We start from the raw sequence: 18,296 nt of genomic DNA, 5'->3' as shown, positions 1-18,296 counted from the left end.
CTTTTGTCAACTCTAGTTTGGGTTCTATCAGCAGCATTTACGTTAAGAATCCCTGCAGCTATGTCATGTTGGTTAGTGCAGTATAGTCAGCCTGGTTTTGACTCCACATGATCAGCAAGTAGCACTGTGTCAACCTTCCCTTAAAAAAAAAAAAGGCAAAGCTGCCAGACTAAATTAATTAACCCTCTGCTGTGGAGCAGCCAGCTGATTCTGTTGGTTTGTGATCAAAACCAGCCATGTTTGCAATGGCAAACTATCAAGGACATGGTGGGTTGCCTTGCAAGTTACCATTTCAAGCCACAACATGGGCTTACTTTTAGTAATTTCAGGTTCAATGCCAACTTTACTAAGTACTTATTTAATTAACTGTTAAAATAATGCTGTATGAAATGTTAGGAGGAGTATAATTTTCCTGTGCACATTATGTTTATAGCTGTATAGGCAGACTGAATGTGCCTGCAGAGTCAGAGACAAGCTCTGCAGTTATTTGGGACCGTAACAAATATCTCTGTTTGCATTGTGGCTATGATGTCACACTCTGCATTTATATATCGTAGTGAAACCAACTCATTTAAGTCATATGTTTACCCCTTTCTCTCACCCAAGATAGACGACTCTAACATAGTAAGTATTAAGCGTGAACCTTGGAGCTAGAGGATACATGCTGCGCAGCGGAAAGCAGTGCAGAAGTGGCTAAGTGTATTTTTTTGCCAGTGTCACAACAGCATGCCTAACTCCTTCCAGTTGTGCTACTATTGTGAGCATCTGCACCATGATGTAGACATGCCACTTGCATTCACAGAACATGAATTTTCTAACCTCTTCTAGTACTTAAATGGCAATCTTTTTGCAGAGGTGCAACTAGTTGAGCTTGCTTTGAATTAGTTACAAGGCGTTCTGTGGCTTTCAGAGGCAAATAGGAAGTTTCATATACTAGCTGGTCACAGATACCTGAGGATTTATCTGAAGTTCTTTACACATCAGCAGACTACACGTGGTCTTCTCAATAGATGCCTTGCTGGCACAGACTTTATGAACACAGTGAATGAATCCACTAGAAAATATGGTCATAGTATCCTTTAACTGCTGACAACCCCAGTCAGATATCACTATTCCAACCTTCTCCTTTCAATCTACTGCTTAGTGTCTGGATCTTTCTCTAGTTCATTCACAACACTTACCTCTTTCTAAAAACAGATTCCCATTTTCTCCCAATACGTTTCAGGTCCTGCGTTATCACCTAACTCAACCTTAACATCTCACTGCAGGGGCCCATAAAGCAGTTTACAATTGTTCTCATAAGCTTTAATTGCTACCTCCATACTGCTTGACAATATATATTTAATATACAGAATACTAAGAAAGGTGGAGTTTGAACACAACCTTACTAAACAATTTATACTAGTGTAATTTTTGGAATGCCTTATCAACAGGAATATTCTGAGAATTCCATGTACAATGTAGACTAGAGTTCTTATCACACAAATCTGTGTCGGGCATGCTGCAAGATGCAACATTTTATTCTGTGCTTAGGAGACAGTAAAGAACAGCTTGAGTTTGATATGTACATCTCAAGAACATCTCAAGTTTGAGTTATATCAAAGATGACAAGTTTTTGAGCTGCTCTCCTCCCTACTAAGCTAGAGTCTAGCATTCAGTATTTTTTGTTTCTGTAGACCCTTGTGCATCATAACTATAGAAAGAGCTGCCTTAAGAATGTCATGTTAATGCATGTTTCCAATACTTTATTAGTTACTACTGTGATTCTCCAGAATTTAAGCTGAAGCTACAGTAAAAAGCTACCTGTAAAGACATACAAACTTTCTAGCAAAGATCAGAATAATCATTGAGCTTCCCAGCAAGAGAATTTATCAACTAGAGAATTATCACAGAACTATTAAAATGAATGAGTGCAAATGGCTTAGAATTCTACATGGAATGTGTCTGACAAAGCAGACTTACTGCTTTATGTACACAAAATGGTTAGAGGATTTCTAGTTATGATTTATAGTAAATCCACATCCTGGATTTTCTAATCTCCAGCTTTATGTAATGGAGATGCAATGAGTAACAAAATGTAAGAGGATTAGTAGAAGGTCATCCTGATTTGCTGAATACAGCCTAACATAACACCTTAAAAATTGTTAAATACAGTTGTACATGTTAGAAATTTCATCACTCTAGAAAGCCACGAAATCCAAGGTAAACTCACTCCTAAACTGCAAAACACAAGAGATTAAATTAGAGATCAACAGTATTAGAATAGATTTAAATCTAAAACTTGACAGTGGGATAGGTAAAACACCACACTAGGAGCACTTTTTAAAAACAGAGTGGAAAAAAAAAAGTAACAAGGCCTCACCATGTTACTAGATTGAGTCTAACTTTGACTAGCGCTTTTTTTTTTTCCCCTCAAGTGGGGAAGAAATGGGACCTTTATCAGATGAGTATACAACAGAGCAGGGTATGGATGACGGACATGGGAAGGGACAGAAGTGACCAACTGCCTATTTCTTGTCATTTCAGCTGCCTTGTTCACACCTATTTGCAGCCCTACTCCACTGTCTACACAGCGAAATGTAAGCCTGGGGAGTTGGGCTGAGGACAGACTTATTGAAGATGTTAAGGGAAAACAAAGGTCCAACATATGGGGGGGAAGAAGTGGAGGGGACTAATAAAGAGCAAGAAGCTGCTTTTACATAGTTCCAGTCCAAAAGTTTACCAGCTTGTGCAGATTGACTATTGCACAGACCTAAGCAGAAAAAGTACTGTTTTTCAGAACACCTTTTAAGTACTAGCATACAGTACAAATTACTTTGAAATAGTGTTATGTTTCAAATATTTTCTGTAATATTTTAATTTCGTATCTAGGTGTCCTCATGCATTTTCACCCCTTGTTTCTTCATGTGAATTAGAAAGTGTTTCCCATAGGAAGCAAAGATGCAAAGAAGGAAAGCCAAACAAAAGACCAAGTTCAAGATGGAGATTAGAAAAGCGTAAAGACATCAACCAGAGCCTGCTGAAAAACAAGTCAACAGAGCCACACAAAATTCAGTAAGGAAAAAAAAAAAAAAAAGAAAAATAAAATGTACTTTATGCAGATACCCAGGTAGAGGATCTGCCTTGAAATCATGTAATCCTTTTTCACTCATAGTCTGAACAGAGCCCAGCTTGCTCTAACTGGTAAAGGGCAAAGGAATAAAAAAGAACTTAAAAAGATACTTGATTCTGGTCATTGGCAAGTGTATTTGACTTTGCAGAGAAGCTATAAATGGTGAATCCAGATGCATTACACCTTCCAGGAGATGCTGGATCAAGACTAATCCAGATGCTCTTGGCTTGAGCACTGATGGATGAAGCAGCTTTGCAGTTCTGTATGAAGTAGTAAATTTGGGAGGTTTTTGTGTGAAGTTTTAGAAGAAGAAGTCTAAATGTTGGCTGAAGAGGCAGTAAGATTGACTTTTAGGAGTCTTAAAAGAATTTGTTGTAACTACTATCCAGACTTCCACTTGTGTAGGTGGGGTGTGTTTGTGGGTTGGTTGGGGTTTTTTTTTTGTTGTGTGTTTTTTTTAATGAAGCTTAGCAGCTTAGTAATTCCAGGACTAATTTTGTCATGAGGTAGCACTTCCATACTACACTCAGATTTTCCTCAAATATTTTATTTTCTTGGCAAAGAAAATATCTACTATGCTAATTTTGAAATAGTGCATATTACTTAAAAAAACCCAAAACCCAGATGATTATCCTGTCAGGGTTTTTTGTTTACTTTTTTTTAAGACTACTGACTTAAATATTTAAGGTCTGCAATCCAGATATGATTTATACAATTTTCAATTGGTTTTGCCTTAGTGTTTTGTTTTGAGAGGTTTATTTGCCTTAATTGGTAACCCTTGAAAACCTATTTTCCGACTAAATATAGCTTTCAGGTTTGATTTGTGAACTGGGAGTACATACTGTATCAACATTCATTATGTATGCAATTATGTTTGGTTTTTCCCCCCCCTTAATTGTTATAACATTAATGTAGCATAACTGATTTGCTATTTGTGTCTAGCTCTATTTGTACAGAAATTAAAATTCAATTATATACAAAAGAAAAAATTTGAAGTTATTTTTTAAAACCACTGTTCCTGTCTAAACATGGTTTTTATTTAAAGCTGATTAAGCAGAGGAAGTATTTACACATGTTGAGAGAATTGAGCAGCTTGCTTCTTGTCACTATGCCCTTCAAGATTTTTGGAACAGCAGGTTTCAGGCTAAACATCTGATTTGTATTTGCAGGTTAGAAATAAAAAAAAAAAAGAAACCAACCACCATCAAATGGTGGTAATTTTAAACTGAAATGAAGACAATCTCTATGCTTGCAAAGTACTGTTGCTGCCAAGTGCTAGTTTAGCTTTTCAAACCATGTTCAATTTTCCATATAGGAAGCGTATAGTTTAATCATTAGTTATCAGACCTTCTTTTAACATCTATAGCAAGCTTTACTTAAGAAATTAGTAAAGCTGTAGCCATTTGAGTCATGTATATTGATTACACTTCTCTAAACTGTTAGCAAGTGGCCACACTTTAAGTGTGGCTTTTGCAGCTTTTCCTGTGATTTTGTGTCTTTGTCAGCACAGAAACAACTTATTAATTTCATTGTGTTAAGCAACGGAAATAGTTTCTAAAACCATTTAATATTTGTGATATAGGGAAAAAACTGGCTTTCATTACTGTGCATGCATTTTCATTTCTGAACAGGTATAAACAAACTGACAAGATGCTCATAAATGCTACACACCTGTGCTTATATTGCAAAAAGTTTAACTACAGCATTTACTTGTATTTTATTTATTTCTACATCTCTTTTTGTGAGTGTGGAGGGAAAAAGGATGAGAAAAAGGTAAGTTCTAACATGACACTTCTTGAAACATTAGATGTCTTTCTTATGCCTCTAGTACTGAAGTAGAAAATGCTCTTCTTTTTTTCATTGTTTCATAAAGCCTTGCTCTTTTCCCTTCAGCGAGTCCTTGATAGAATCAGTCCCTTCCTTCCTTTCTAAATAAAGTTAAGTTGATTGATAAAGAGTGTTTCTAAAAGGAGAGCTTTGTTTAACTAGGTTGGCCATTTAACTGAAAGCCCAACTGTATTACCAGTTTCATTTTCATCCCAGTATGCTCTGCCTTTAAAGGCATTTCTTACTAAATTTTCATACTACTGACTGGAGACAGCACTAGCAAAGCTCCATTTATGCAAGGAACTGGGGCTGGCATGGATATTTAACAGATGGCCTAAGCTTAAGTCTTTACACTACTGCTGATGCAATTAAGTAATTACTAGGGATGATTTAAAAAAAAAAAAAACAAAACCAAAACCAAACCAACAACAAAAAACCAAAAACAAACCCCCCCACAAACAACAAATCGATAACAAAACACCACCACCACAGTTAAGGCTCCTGTAGAAAAGACACACAGTAAGATTCCCATCATCCACACCAAACACCAAACACCTCTTACACACCTTTTAAGGCCAGGCCTTCTGTTCTTCCAGTCTTATTAATGTGATGTGTTCTTTAAATTGCTTTGTATCTATGCCTCAAATAATCTGACATTTTGGATCTGATCTCTCTTTTTCACTTGGTTGGACAAGTTTTATAAATTAACACTGTCCAAGTTTTTAAAGTAGAGAACTTTATAGCCTGGCCTTTAGCACTAGAATGTCCTTGTTCTGTTTGTTTAAATGAGTGCGTTTCTGAAAAAGGTAGCCAGAGTGGTGAGGAGAAAGCAAACAGCTACTGTGAGCAGAGGTGCTGAATGATGACAGCTTATCTACAAAATGTCTGTGAAGAGACTAAGACAGTGCCAAAATACATGTGATGTATTTTCAGAAAACTAGCCTGCCCTTCAAAACTGGGATAACTCCAAGAAAAAAGACTCCAAACTATGTTTATGTAACTTAGATATATTACTATGACGTTCACTGAAACATACCAACAGAACAATCAGAAAAGGCTTCAAATTAGTTCCCTGTATATAAGGTGTCAGTATGTAGGAGTTAATTCTCAAGCTCTGTTTTATGACAAAAACAAGTTCTAGGGGCAAGTTAGACTAAAGTCCTTGAACCGTATACCTACGGGTGTACAGCTGATATTGTTAGTCTTAAATAAGTCTTTGCTTTGGACACAAAAAATACAACTCCATTCTGATGCTACAAATTTACTGTGTGCTCTAAACTAAACAAAGCGAACCTTAAACGCACTTTGTAGTTTAATGTAGATTATATCCCAGTATTAAAATATTATCTCCACTTACCATCATCTAGTGTGATGTCTTGTAGTCCTATTGTTTGAAAATTCAATTCTCGATCTTCAGGTTCTGGTTTAATGTTAATAGCTGCCCCATCTGGTGAAAACGGAGATGAATCGCATAGAGTATGGTGTACAAGGGATGATGCTGCATTAAGACCTCCCAATGCTGGACTGTGTGCTTGAGGGGAGTGCTGTCCCGAGTGGCTTACAGCAGCTGGCGGGGGAGACGAGCCAGGTCCTGAGCTAGGAGATTGATAAGGCAGAGGTTGTAGCTGGGGTGAAGAAGGTCCAGACAGCGGTGAATGGACCAAAGGGTGGGAAGCTGTCGGGGATGGGGATGAAGCGGATGCTGGATTTGCAGAATGGTACGGGACTTGCTGCAGCTGGGGAGAAGACTGCCCAAGGGACCGACTCATCGCAGAAGGGATGGAGCCCTGCCCAGCGCTTGGGCAGTGGTATCCCATCGATGGCAGGTGAGCAGATGACTGTCCTGAATGAGCTGGGTGTGCTAGGGGGTGGCCTGCTGTACTCGATGTTGACACAGAACCTGGATTTGAGGAATGAAACTGCATTGGTGGTAGAGCTTGGCAGCTAAGATTTATCAAATGAGGTACAGCTGTGTCTTGCTGAAATGAAATAGCATCAAATCCTTGGCTGGAGGCAGAGTTCATAGGAAGACCAGACTGTCCGTTGTATACATCGTTAGACTGCATAGGCTGGTAAGAAGGCCTCACAGGAGGTGCTGATGTTACCTGAAAAGACTGAACCACAGCAGGAGGCAAAACGTGACACTCTTCGCTTGGACTAAGGTTTCTACCTTGCATGTGTGGCAGGTGGGGTACTGCTGAGGTCACCATTGCTGTGTATGGTGGTTGAACTGGACACACAAGGCTCCTGGGTGACGTGGACAGTAAACTGTCATGTGGATGCCCTTGCTCTGGTGAAGGCAATTGAGTTCGGATAGAATGCAGGCCCTGGACGTTGCTTGTGTGAGGCAGGGCCAAAGATGGAACAGCAGACAAATCCACCTCATCTCTGTGCTCTTGCTTCATTATAACTAGAAAAAGTAAAACACAGTATTACATTTCCAACCCATTTGTATCCTGTGATAAATGCACACTAATTGCTGTTTAACAGCCACAGTAGTATTGTTAATGTCCTTGTGCCAATTTCCCTTCTGCTCTGCTTTCATTTTCTTTGATGTTATGCCTGCTATATTAACCCTTAAATGCCAGGAGAATGCTCCTAGCATGTATTCAAAGGCCGTTACCTTCCCTTCTAAAACATCCTCCTCTGCAATGTATGTTTTTAAAAGACATTTGCAACCCAGCCAGAGAAAGTCCAGTAGACCTAAAGAACGGGGCTGCGGGGCTCCGCTGAAAACAGGCAGGGAAGAGTTCAGTATCAGGCACTCGGAAAAGGTGAATGACACTTTTTAGCAGGCTTCAAACTTCCCTTAGCGGCTCATCAAGATGACAGCTGAACTTTGGCAACACAGTTAAAATAGTCTGAGTCATGGGTGGTGTTTTAATTACAGCAGCTCTTTTGGCATATCCCCCAATTTCAATGATGGCAACAATTGTTCTTATAAAACGGAGAGTTACAAATCAACACATTTTTGGTGACAGGATTTTTTTTAAGTTACCGCTAGGCTCATGAAAAGATACTGATTTTAAGTACAAATAGTAAAAAAAAAAGCTAACACTTAACTGCTCAATTACTAATTTGTAAAATACACTGTTAAATAAACTTCTATATGGATTTATAGATAAAAATGGATTTTTAAATGTTTGTGCACTAACAGCTGCAGTTATAAATAAACTTCTCATTTAAGCAGTAAGAGTCATTATTTCAATCCACTGTTTGAGCTCAAACAAAAATATACTTTAAGATGTGTCTTGTAATTATCTTAGGAGCTGACATTCTTCAGAATGGTTAAAAAATACTACATAAATCCAATAACACAATTACTGTATACTTAATATACATGTAATTTCAGAGCACAACAAGTAAGCAAAACTTATTTTAAATCGTGTAAACTAACAGAAGTTGGCTTTGTTAGCATATACATTAGCTTTAAGAAGTTCATATTAACATCCATATCAGCTTTAAAGATTCCGAGAGCATGTGTGCACAAGAGTTTGCGCGCGTGACTAGACGAGAGTGTGAGAGCGTACATGTGTGAGAGTGTGTGAGTGTGCGAGAGTAGGAGGACGCAAGAGTGCATGAGCGCGCGTGAGTGCACGCTCGAGAGTGTACAGACATGAGAATGAGCATGAGACTGCGTGCATGAGCATAAGACTGGAAGAGAGTGTGAGTGGGCAAGAGCATGAGAGTGCATGAGTGCGAAAGCGTGTGAGAGTGCGAGAGTATGCGGGTGAGAGTGCGCAAGAGTGAACGTGCGGGTGAGCATGAGTGTGCAAGAGCGCGAGAGTGCAGGAGCATGTGTCTGCCCAGTCGACAGAGCACATGCATGTGAGAATGCGTAACTACGTGACTGTGCGTGAGTACAAGCAAGCGTGTGTGAGAGCACGTGACTGGAAGAGAGTGCGCACATGTGAGTATGCGTGGGTGAGAGTGTGAGACTGTGCCTGAGAGTACACAAGTGCAAAAGTGTGCGAGAGTGTATGTATATGTGAGCGCGTACAAAAGTATGAGCACGGGTGTGACTATGCGCACGTGAGTATGTGAGCGCACGAGTGCGGGCTCAGTGTGCACGCATGTGAGAATGCGTGAGTGCATGCACATGAATGTATGTGCGAGAACAAGCGAGCATGCGTGAGAGTGGGCAAGTGCATGAGTGCATGCGTTTGAGTGTGTGAAAGCGTGCATGACTGCGCGAGAGCGCACACGCTCAAGAGTGTGTATGCGTGACTGGAAGAGTGTGAGAGCATGCACATGTGAGAGTATGTGCGGGTGAGCGTGTGAGACTACGCAAGTCTGTCAGTGCGCGTGTGAGTGAGAACGTGCACAAGAGTGAGAGCACGAGACAGTGCATGAGCGTGCGTGCTGTCAAGCACAGGAGAGGGCGTAACTGTGTGCGTGAGTGCGTGCGCACCAATGTGTGGGCGAGCACAAGTGAGCGTGTGCAAGTGCAGGAGAGCACAGGCTCTAGTGAGTGCATGAAAGCGTGTGTGACTGTGCGTGTGCAAGAGCACACATACTTGAGAGTATGTGCGTGTGACTGGAAGAGAGCCTGAGTGTGCGAGAGTGAGAGCATGTACGCGTGAGAGTATGGGCGGGTGAGTGCGTGAGTGCAAAAGTGTGACTAAGTATGGGTGCACGTGCAAGAGCGTGCGCAAGACAGTGCATGAGCATGCGTGTGTGCACACGTGCTGTTGAGCATGTGAGACCGCATGAGTGCACACGCACCACTGGGCGTGCGAGTGCAAGCAAGCATTTGTGAGAATGCGTGAGTGTGTGAGAGTGCAGGCTCTAGTGAACGTGTGAAAGCGTGCATGACTGCGTGCGCGAGAGCACACGCGCTCAAGAATACGTGTGCGTGACTGGAAGAGTCTGAGTGCGTGAGAGTGAGAGCATGTACGTGTGAGTATGCGCAGGTGAGTGCGTGAAACTGCGCATGTGTGGGAGTGCAAAAGTGCGCAAGTGTGCCAGAAAGTATGAGTGCGAGTGAGAATGTGCGCGCGTGCACAAGAGTGAGAGCGTGAGACGGTGTGTGAGCATGTGAGAATGCTAACTGTGCGCGTGAGTGCATGCACACCAATGCGTGTGCGAGTGCAAGCAAGCACGTGTGAAAGTGTGTAAGAGCACATGTTCTAGTGAGCGTGTGAAAGCGTTCGTGCAGGAGCGCACATGCTCGAGAGTATGTGCCCGTGACTGGAAGAGAGTTTCAGCATGTGAGAGTGAGCGAGAGCATGTATGGGTGAGAGTATGTGTGGGTGAGTGCGTGAGTGCGCACATACATGACAAAGTATGAGTGTGTGAGTGAGAATGCGCTTGTGCATAACACAGTGCGTGAGCAGGCACGCACGTGTGCACAAGACAATGCGTGAGCAGGCGTCCGCGCTGTTGAGCATGTGAGAATGCATGAGAGCACACGCTCTAGTGAGTGCGTGAAAGCGTGCATGACTGTGCAGGTGTGAGAGCTCAGGCGCTTGAGAGCGTGTGCATGTGACTGGAAGAAAGTCTGAGTGTGCGAGAGAGCGTGCACCTGTGAGACTATGTGTGGATGGAAGTGTGAGACTGCAAGTGCAAAAGTGCATGTGTGCGCATGTGCATGTGTGAGAGCACGCGTGTGCGAGAGAGATTGAGTGCATGCTTAAGTGCATGTGAGAGCACGAGTGAGTACACGTGAGTACACATATGAGAATGTGTGCACAAGTGTGTGCAAATGTGCGAGACTGAGTGCACAAGCGTGTATGTGTACATGTGTGCATATGTGCGCAAGAGTGTGAGAAAGTATGAGTGCATGTGCAGGAGCCTGTGTGTGAGTGTGCAAGAGTGTGCATGAGCGCACATGTATGAGTGCATGCGCTTGACAGCGCGCATGTGAGTGCGACAGTGTGTGTGTGTGCGTGCCGAAGTGCATGAGTGTGAGCGCACGTGAACAAGAGTGCATGTGAACGTGAGCAAGCATGCATGTACATGAGAGTGCGTGTGTGTGTGCATGAGTGCACATGTGTGAGAGTGTGCGTGTGTGTGAAAGTGTGCGTGCACATGTGCGTGTGTGAACATACACCCAAGAGAGCGCGTGCATTTCTGTGTGTGTTGGGGGGTGTTTAACATTTGAGTTGAAAAACCCCCATCAAACCTGTTGTTCTCTCAGCTCCCTGACCCCTCTCTCTAAAGAGCAGCTTCTGTCATTCATCGCTCTCAAAGCAAAGTAGAATGCAAATTATTCTGTAAAATGTATAATGAAGAAAGACCTGGCTGTAATTATAGTTCTGTAGCTTATTACTCTAAATTCCAGCTTTTTAATTAGAGAAGCTTAAGATGTTTAACAAACAATTCAAAGCTAGTCTTATTTACCTGTCAAAGGTACAAGACTGACTGAATTACTTTCTGCTGTTTACTTTAAAAGACAAAATAGAATGCAACTTTTTTTTTTTTTACTTTTCATCTAATACCTGGTGTGTAAGTAAAACGTTGAGACTGGCTTTTTTTCCTCTTGCCATTGCAGAGATAAAACTGCACCTGAACTGCAGCTGTAATGGTTTTGTTATGGTATGGAGGAACTTCAAGTATGATGTTTGCCTGTAGGAAAGTTGAAACAAAAATTTTACAGATCAAATGCAAATGAAACTGCCATTAATTACAGAAAAAAACCTAAAACACTTATTGCAAAACTAAAGCAAACTGCTATTTTGAAATTGGTAAACTTCAAGTTTATGCATATTACATAGTAAATCTGTACTGTAAGCAAACTTTTATTTGGAGACTTTTTTCTTCTTTTAAACACAAGTGTTCTGAAGGTAATGCTTTTAATTAAATAGACATGTCGTCTAAAGTGTGCTTTGTTTATCTGCCAGAGCATCAAAAAAAAAAAAAGACTCTAGCAAAGAATTGCTTTTTGGATCATTAAACTTTTAAGAAAAAATTTAATGCACTGGAAATTATTTGTCATCTTAGCAAAATTATCTTCAGGGTGTTTGGTTTTTTTGGTTTTGGGGTTTGTTTTTTTTTTCAATTTTTTTTTCCTTGCTTTCACAACAAGCATACTACTTCCAGTCCCTTCAAAGCATCATCTTAATGGCTACTTTATAGTATTAAGCCAATCTAGAAGTCTCCGGTTGTCTGTCTGAATCAGCCAATGATCTACTTACTTTACTAAATTTCAGAACCATGAAGATGTCTAGTTTCTCATTTTAAAACAGAAAGCTTTCTAAAGTAAAAAAAATTGTTTCTCACCCCTTGACACTTTTCCCTAATTATTTTCCCTTCTACCTCCCACTGAGGTCGTCCATCTGTTGAGAGAAATTTACAAATAATTCAAGCAAAAAGCATTTTTGAAAACACTTAAATATTTATCTTAAAAATACTTAAATACTTAGAAAAAAACCCCACATTTATTTTCAGTCATAGAGGCCAACTGACAGGAATATATTGTAAACAAAGTGTAAACTATAGAGATGCTTTAGGAGTTTCGACACTACATTGTCCCTAAGTTGACTGTTGTGCAGGATTCCACGTTGTTAACAGAACCTGTGATTACACACAGATTCTAAAGGAGGCAGTGTGCACTGTAAGGGTACAGAGGCATTTTTTCCCCATTTTTCTAAAAACGTTTTTGAAAGGTAGTTAAATTACTGCTAACGCTTGTGATTATTCAAACCAGCATGCTGATGACTTATAGGTTAAGTCACCATGCGAGAGATAACATATGCCATATCTTCATGCACATACCCACAGGTTACACATTTAAAACAAACACCCTCCCTTGAACTGAAAGACCCTGTAGTTCAAATACCGGGCGGGTTGTCTGTGCTGCCTCTGTGAGCCTCCCTCTGCTCTGACCTAGCATAACCCAGGTCCTACGCCTAACGCTGTACTGGGTTTTGCATGGGTTATCAGGGAACCTGTTGTCTGGCAGCAGTACTTCTGTAAAAGGTGTTCAACTTGTGTGTCAAAATACATTATTACGTAAAACCTCCACTTATGTTGTATTTGCTAATAAAAATGCCCCAACTTTTTAGCTTAAATATTTAGGGAAAAAACAAGATGTAGAAGAGTTGGACTTGGTTGCAAACTCTTATTTTTAATGACTGACTTTTGCTACTGTTTTCCCAAACATTCACATCAGGTATTCAAGTCGCAGCAATGATAACTTAAGCTGTTCAAATGTTATGCTCTCTATTTTAAAGGGACAGTCAGGGAAGAAAAGGAACTTCGGGTCTAAATACAGCTAGTCCTAAATTTTCAACTATTTCTCGTGCAGTTTAGTCTAAGTAAGAAACATTAAGATCTGTGGTATGAGCTATCAACAGCATCTTTCAACTACACGCAGTTCAAAGTTAGTTAGCCTGTAACTGTCTTCCTGAATCAGAAGTGCTGTTCCTTTAATCACTGCTAACCACCATCTACATCAGTGCCCAAACTGAAGGTTCAGATTACTACTTGTGACTTAACTTTTTTTTTTCCCTTTTTAAAAACATCCTTACTTCCTAAAATCAAGCTCAGGTAGGGTGTTTGGTTTTGAGAAAAAAGATAGTATTTACCTTGTCCTTTTTCAAAAAATATAATTTTGGATTCTGGAAGAAAATTGGATCCTGTCACCACCATTTCATGGCCTCCATTTACTGAGCAACTATTGATGCTGTACTTCTCAATCTGAGGAAGTTCTTGAGCAGATCGCTGAGCTTTAAAAAAAAAATTAATGGAAAAATTATTATTCACAATTTTAATCATGGTGACATTTCTTTTATGATCTTAACTTGAAGAATCAGGGGTGAAACTAAAACAACCCTCTATTTACATACATAAATCATATTTGTATATGGTTTATCTTATATTTTTAAAATTATGTTGAACTTATGTAATTATAGAAAAGAAGCAGTAAGAAGCCATGAATCCCAACAGTCTCTACTGTTACAGCAAATGAAATTTTTAGCTTAGGAATACTGGTTTAAAAATTACTTTGGTTTTTCGTAGACAAAATGAATTCTAGGCAAAACGGTCATGTTTTGATTCCTTAGTGCCAGCACTTAACAAATGAACTCTCTAGAAGTTCAGCTGTTCTTAAGATAATACTGTATAAAGCCAAATAATGGTACAGACTCTTGTAAATGAAATGGTATTAGTTCTTCCTGAAATGAATATTTATTTTCACTGAGATACATCAGCTTCCTCTGCTCATACACAGGAACTACTGAAGGTGCTAGCTGGGTGACTGCAGTATTCAGTTTAAAAACTAAAACATTGTTTTTCCTCCAAACCTTCAGGCTGTCATTTGGCAAGTACCATCTTTAAATAAAGATATGTTAATTTTTGGTAATTTAGCTCATTACACACAATGGTTTTTACACACATTTGTTATATATAATTCTGACAATAAATATTGTCAGAATGACAATACTACTGATGCATGCAGAAAATATGAGTATAAATTATGTATAGTTAAAGCAATCTTACAGCATTCAACAGGTATGGAAGCAGTCTGCAGAGATAAGACTTTTCCACTAGGTTGTGGGATGTGAACACGAAACACAAGTCGCACTCTGGTATTCTTTCTTCCAATATCTGTCTCTCCTTTACGGAGCTCTATATCTGAATTGCGAAGTTTCAAAATACCAGCACAATCGATACTGGAGATAGGTGAGGACGGATGGATCAGAAGAGAAATGGAAGAAAATGAATCAAACTATTGCCAAGGTATATACTCTGTAAGCCTTTCTTTTGTTAATGAATGAAAAGCATTCTATTTTTTCCTCATATTATCCTATTTTCAGTGTCTGAGATTAAAAGATTTGTTAGTATCAAAAATGGCAGCAAGCATTCTGCTGAAATACTTTGTCTCGTAAATGTCTAGCTGCTGCTTTTTTGAACCTTTAAGAGATTGTGTTATTGCACGTTGTTTAACCTACTTCAAAGTCAGTCATTTAACATCATCTACAAGGAGTGAGACGCCTATATTTAGTTCTGCCTTAGGAAGGACTAGACAATGACAAAAGCGTAGCTATCAACTCCCAGCTACCGCTTCATAGAGTTATTGATTACTCATACAAGACACACATACTTTAATCAATTAACACATATACATAAACTTGTGAGGAGCGGTATCTTGCACGCCACCGTGGGTTCATAGCATTCAATGCAACCAGCATGGAGTCCGTAACTAGAAAACCTAAGATGACTTCAGAAGCAGACGTAAGAAATAAATGTGTTGCATCAACAAGCAATCTTGCTTTCTTTCCTCTGTTCACTGACCGTCCAACCTTGAACAGTTTAACTGTTCTATAACTAACCATTAAACTATGATGTAGCACATTCTCTCTGGTAAGACCTGAAAAGACAGAATAATGCAACTGCTAAAACCAAAAAAGATAATCAAAACAAGGAAAGGGCCTACCAAGATACCAGAAGTGAAATTACCACATTCAATCAAGAAGGAAGCAACTAAACTGTATGACTGTATTTTCATAGAAAAAAGGCATGGGTCTCTAAAATCAAACAAAAACACTACCGGCCAGTAACCTACATACAAATCTACGTTGTGGAGTCATATATATGTATGGATTATATGGGGAAGTATAATACCAGAAGCACCTGCCCATCTCCCTGTCAATCTTACGAGCTTCCCCCTTTTGTACCTGAACTTTTATATTGTCGTGTTTAGAGAGATGTGTCTTATCTTAACGGTGAGCCACATTTGTGGAAAAATATGCTGTTCAACAAGATTTTTCTTTCACCTTTGTACAAATGAAAAAGCCACAAACAAGACACATAGCAAGCAAACAGCGAATTTATGCTGCAGTGTACCTGGCTGACATATTATTTTCAGGAAGAAGTGGTATTTCCAAAACTTTAGTGCTGGCAATTATTATCTCTTGACTAGCTGTTGCAACTGTTTTTCCAGTGATTCGGTGCACCTGGTAGAATGCGTGAGGTCTTAAGTAGCGATCATCTGCTGTTCCGATGAACATTTGTAGGTTTACTGGCTTTTCACTGTAGCCCAGGAGCTGATGAAAAAGTAGATGTAATATTAAAACATTAGTTGACTTTTACTGCATTTCAGTGTGCATAATATAAATATACAAAGTAGTAGTACAAAGACTTAAGAGTCAGAGTAGCATTTAATTCAAATCATCTTCAGTCTCTTAAGAAATCAGAAAGTGGCATACAGATATCTGTCCCCCAATACAAATATCAGCAATAGTATTTGCCAGAACACGTGGATATGTAAAATATCTTTATTACTTTTTAATCGCTCAAAGATAAAAGAATCATTTTATCTACAGAATTTCTACATCTAAGCTATGTTATAGGTGTGTTTCTGATACGGTTTTTGAATCTAAGGCAAATTATCAATTTTACTAAGACGCACCTAGTTTCTAGAAATGCAGTGTGCGCTTGCAGCCCAGAAAGCCAACCGTGTCCTGGGCTGCATCAAAAGATACATGACCAGCAGGTCGAGGGAGGTGATCCTGCCCCTCTACTCTGCTCTGGTGAGACCCCACCTGCAGTACTGCGTCCAGCTCTGGGGGCCCCAGTACAGGAGAGACATGGAGCTGTTGGAGCGAGTCCAGAGGAGGGCCACGAAGCTAATCGGAGGGCTGGAGCACCTCTGCTATGAGGACAGGCTGAGAGAGTTGGGATTGTTCAGCCTGGAGAAAAGGCAGCTCCGGGGAGATCTAATTGTGGCTTACCAGTATCTGAAGGGGGCCTGCAGGAAAGACGGTGAGGGACTGGTTATCAGGGAGTGTAGTGACAGGACAAGGGGGAATGGGTTTAAGCTGAAGGAGGGTCGATTGAGAGTAGATGTTAGAAAGAAATTCTTTCCTGTTAGAGTGGTGAGGCACTGGAACAGGTTGCCCAGAGAGGTTGTGGAGGCCCCATCCCTGGAAGTGTTTAAGACCAGGTTGGATGAGGCTTTGGGCAACGTGGTCTAGTGGAGGGTGTCCCTGCCCGCAGCAGGGGGGTTGGAACTAGATGATCTTTAAGGTCCCTTCCAACCCAAACCATTCTGTGATTCTATGAAATACTAAAGTATTTTAAAATTTAGTTTTTCTACTATGGAAACTAGTGAGTTTATGAAACTTCAGAGGTGTTGCAGAATGCAAATGTATTATTAACACAAAATTTAATTCATAGCTAGAAAATCAAGTATGGTTTATTTTTGGCAAAGAAAATGTTTAGAAACCAAAATTTGATAAATGTTAATTCACATGTCTTTCCTTTTCTTAAATGTAAGACTAACCACCAATGCACTCAGTTCTCAAAACTACCTGTTGCTTGAGCTAGCAGTAGTAATTCTAGGCACAAAACACATTGAAATATCAGAAAAAAGAAACTTAAATAGTACATTGGTAATGTATTATCCAGAAAATTTAAGGAAACAAATTTAACCAAGAGTAACATGCAAGTTTCCTTTAGCCACTGCAATTTTAAAGCGTATAAAATGTGTCTTAAATCCATGAAGTTTACTCCACCTTCCTGCAACTGGCAGACTGATGCACATGGCAAGTTGTACAATTTCTAAAAAACGATGCAGCAAATTTACATTTCACCGACTTTGACATCAACTTATGTTCAAACTGGAGGGAGGGCCAGTCAGTCATTCTTTGAATGTGGTTTGTCACATCAATATTTTTGTCTCTAGGGAGAGGTATTTGGTCACACAACACTATTATCCAAGTTCTTTACAGAACTAACACTTCAAAAACAAACAAAACCATGTCAATTCAACCTACTTACAAGAGTAATTTAACACCAGTAGTCAGCAGTACAAAAATCCAAAGCACACCCACACCCAGAAATCAGAAGCACAACTGTAGTGCATCAAGATACAGGGGATCTACAAGTGGCAGTGAGTTTTATGCACGCCAAATGAATGCCTATTTTCTATATTCGAGTTACAGCTATGACAGCACCTACCCATCCTGTTTATTAGAGCTTTCTCAATCAAGAACAGAGCATTGGTTTCCGACAGAAGTCTGGAACTTTAAAGAGCCATTCTCAAAGCTTTCTGCCTTACGTGAATGCTTTTGTCCAAGATGTAATACTCACTCATTAATTAATCCATCTAGATACAACAGTACAGTCATATTTTAGCCTTCTTCCCATTTGCCCAGTGAAGTGAAATGTGGTCGAGAAGCACAACAGCCAAAATGTAGACCACCTCAGAGAAATAAAACTAAGCTTACTCAAATAAACCCAAAACAACTGAGGCTTGTTCTTTACCTCTTTGTATCCAGCACACACACAAAATCTAAAAGAATTCCTGAAAGAGACATGCTGCAGCCAAGCTACAGCATGTAGCTGTTATTGACCAACTACATACATATCTGGAACAGCTGACACAAAAGGCTGATAGATCGAATATGTTATT

The 18,296-nt window shown here is 39.8% G+C and overlaps 1 protein-coding gene across 2 annotated transcripts in view; it reads right to left on the bottom strand.

Annotated features, from left to right (window-relative positions):
• NFATC3 (nuclear factor of activated T cells 3) overlaps positions 1 to 18,296 on the bottom strand; it is a 76,378-nt gene that overhangs the window by 15,865 nt on the left and 42,217 nt on the right. For both annotated transcript variants that reach the window (XM_075765841.1, XM_075765840.1), the window contains exons 4-9: positions 15,728 to 15,927; positions 14,381 to 14,553; positions 13,468 to 13,608; positions 12,161 to 12,216; positions 11,380 to 11,506; positions 6,297 to 7,349 (exon numbers count right to left, since the gene is read on the bottom strand). In XM_075765841.1, the coding sequence (XP_075621956.1) occupies positions 6,297 to 7,349; positions 11,380 to 11,506; positions 12,161 to 12,216; positions 13,468 to 13,608; positions 14,381 to 14,553; positions 15,728 to 15,927 (1,750 nt within the window). The remainder of the gene's footprint in view (positions 1 to 6,296; positions 7,350 to 11,379; positions 11,507 to 12,160; positions 12,217 to 13,467; positions 13,609 to 14,380; positions 14,554 to 15,727; positions 15,928 to 18,296) is intronic.

This window comes from Balearica regulorum, chromosome 13, assembly GCF_011004875.1.
Source record: "Balearica regulorum gibbericeps isolate bBalReg1 chromosome 13, bBalReg1.pri, whole genome shotgun sequence".
Lineage (NCBI taxonomy): Eukaryota > Metazoa > Chordata > Aves > Gruiformes > Gruidae > Balearica > Balearica regulorum.
Note: the sequence above shows the minus strand (reverse complement) of the source record. Positions and strands in the feature narration are given on the sequence as shown.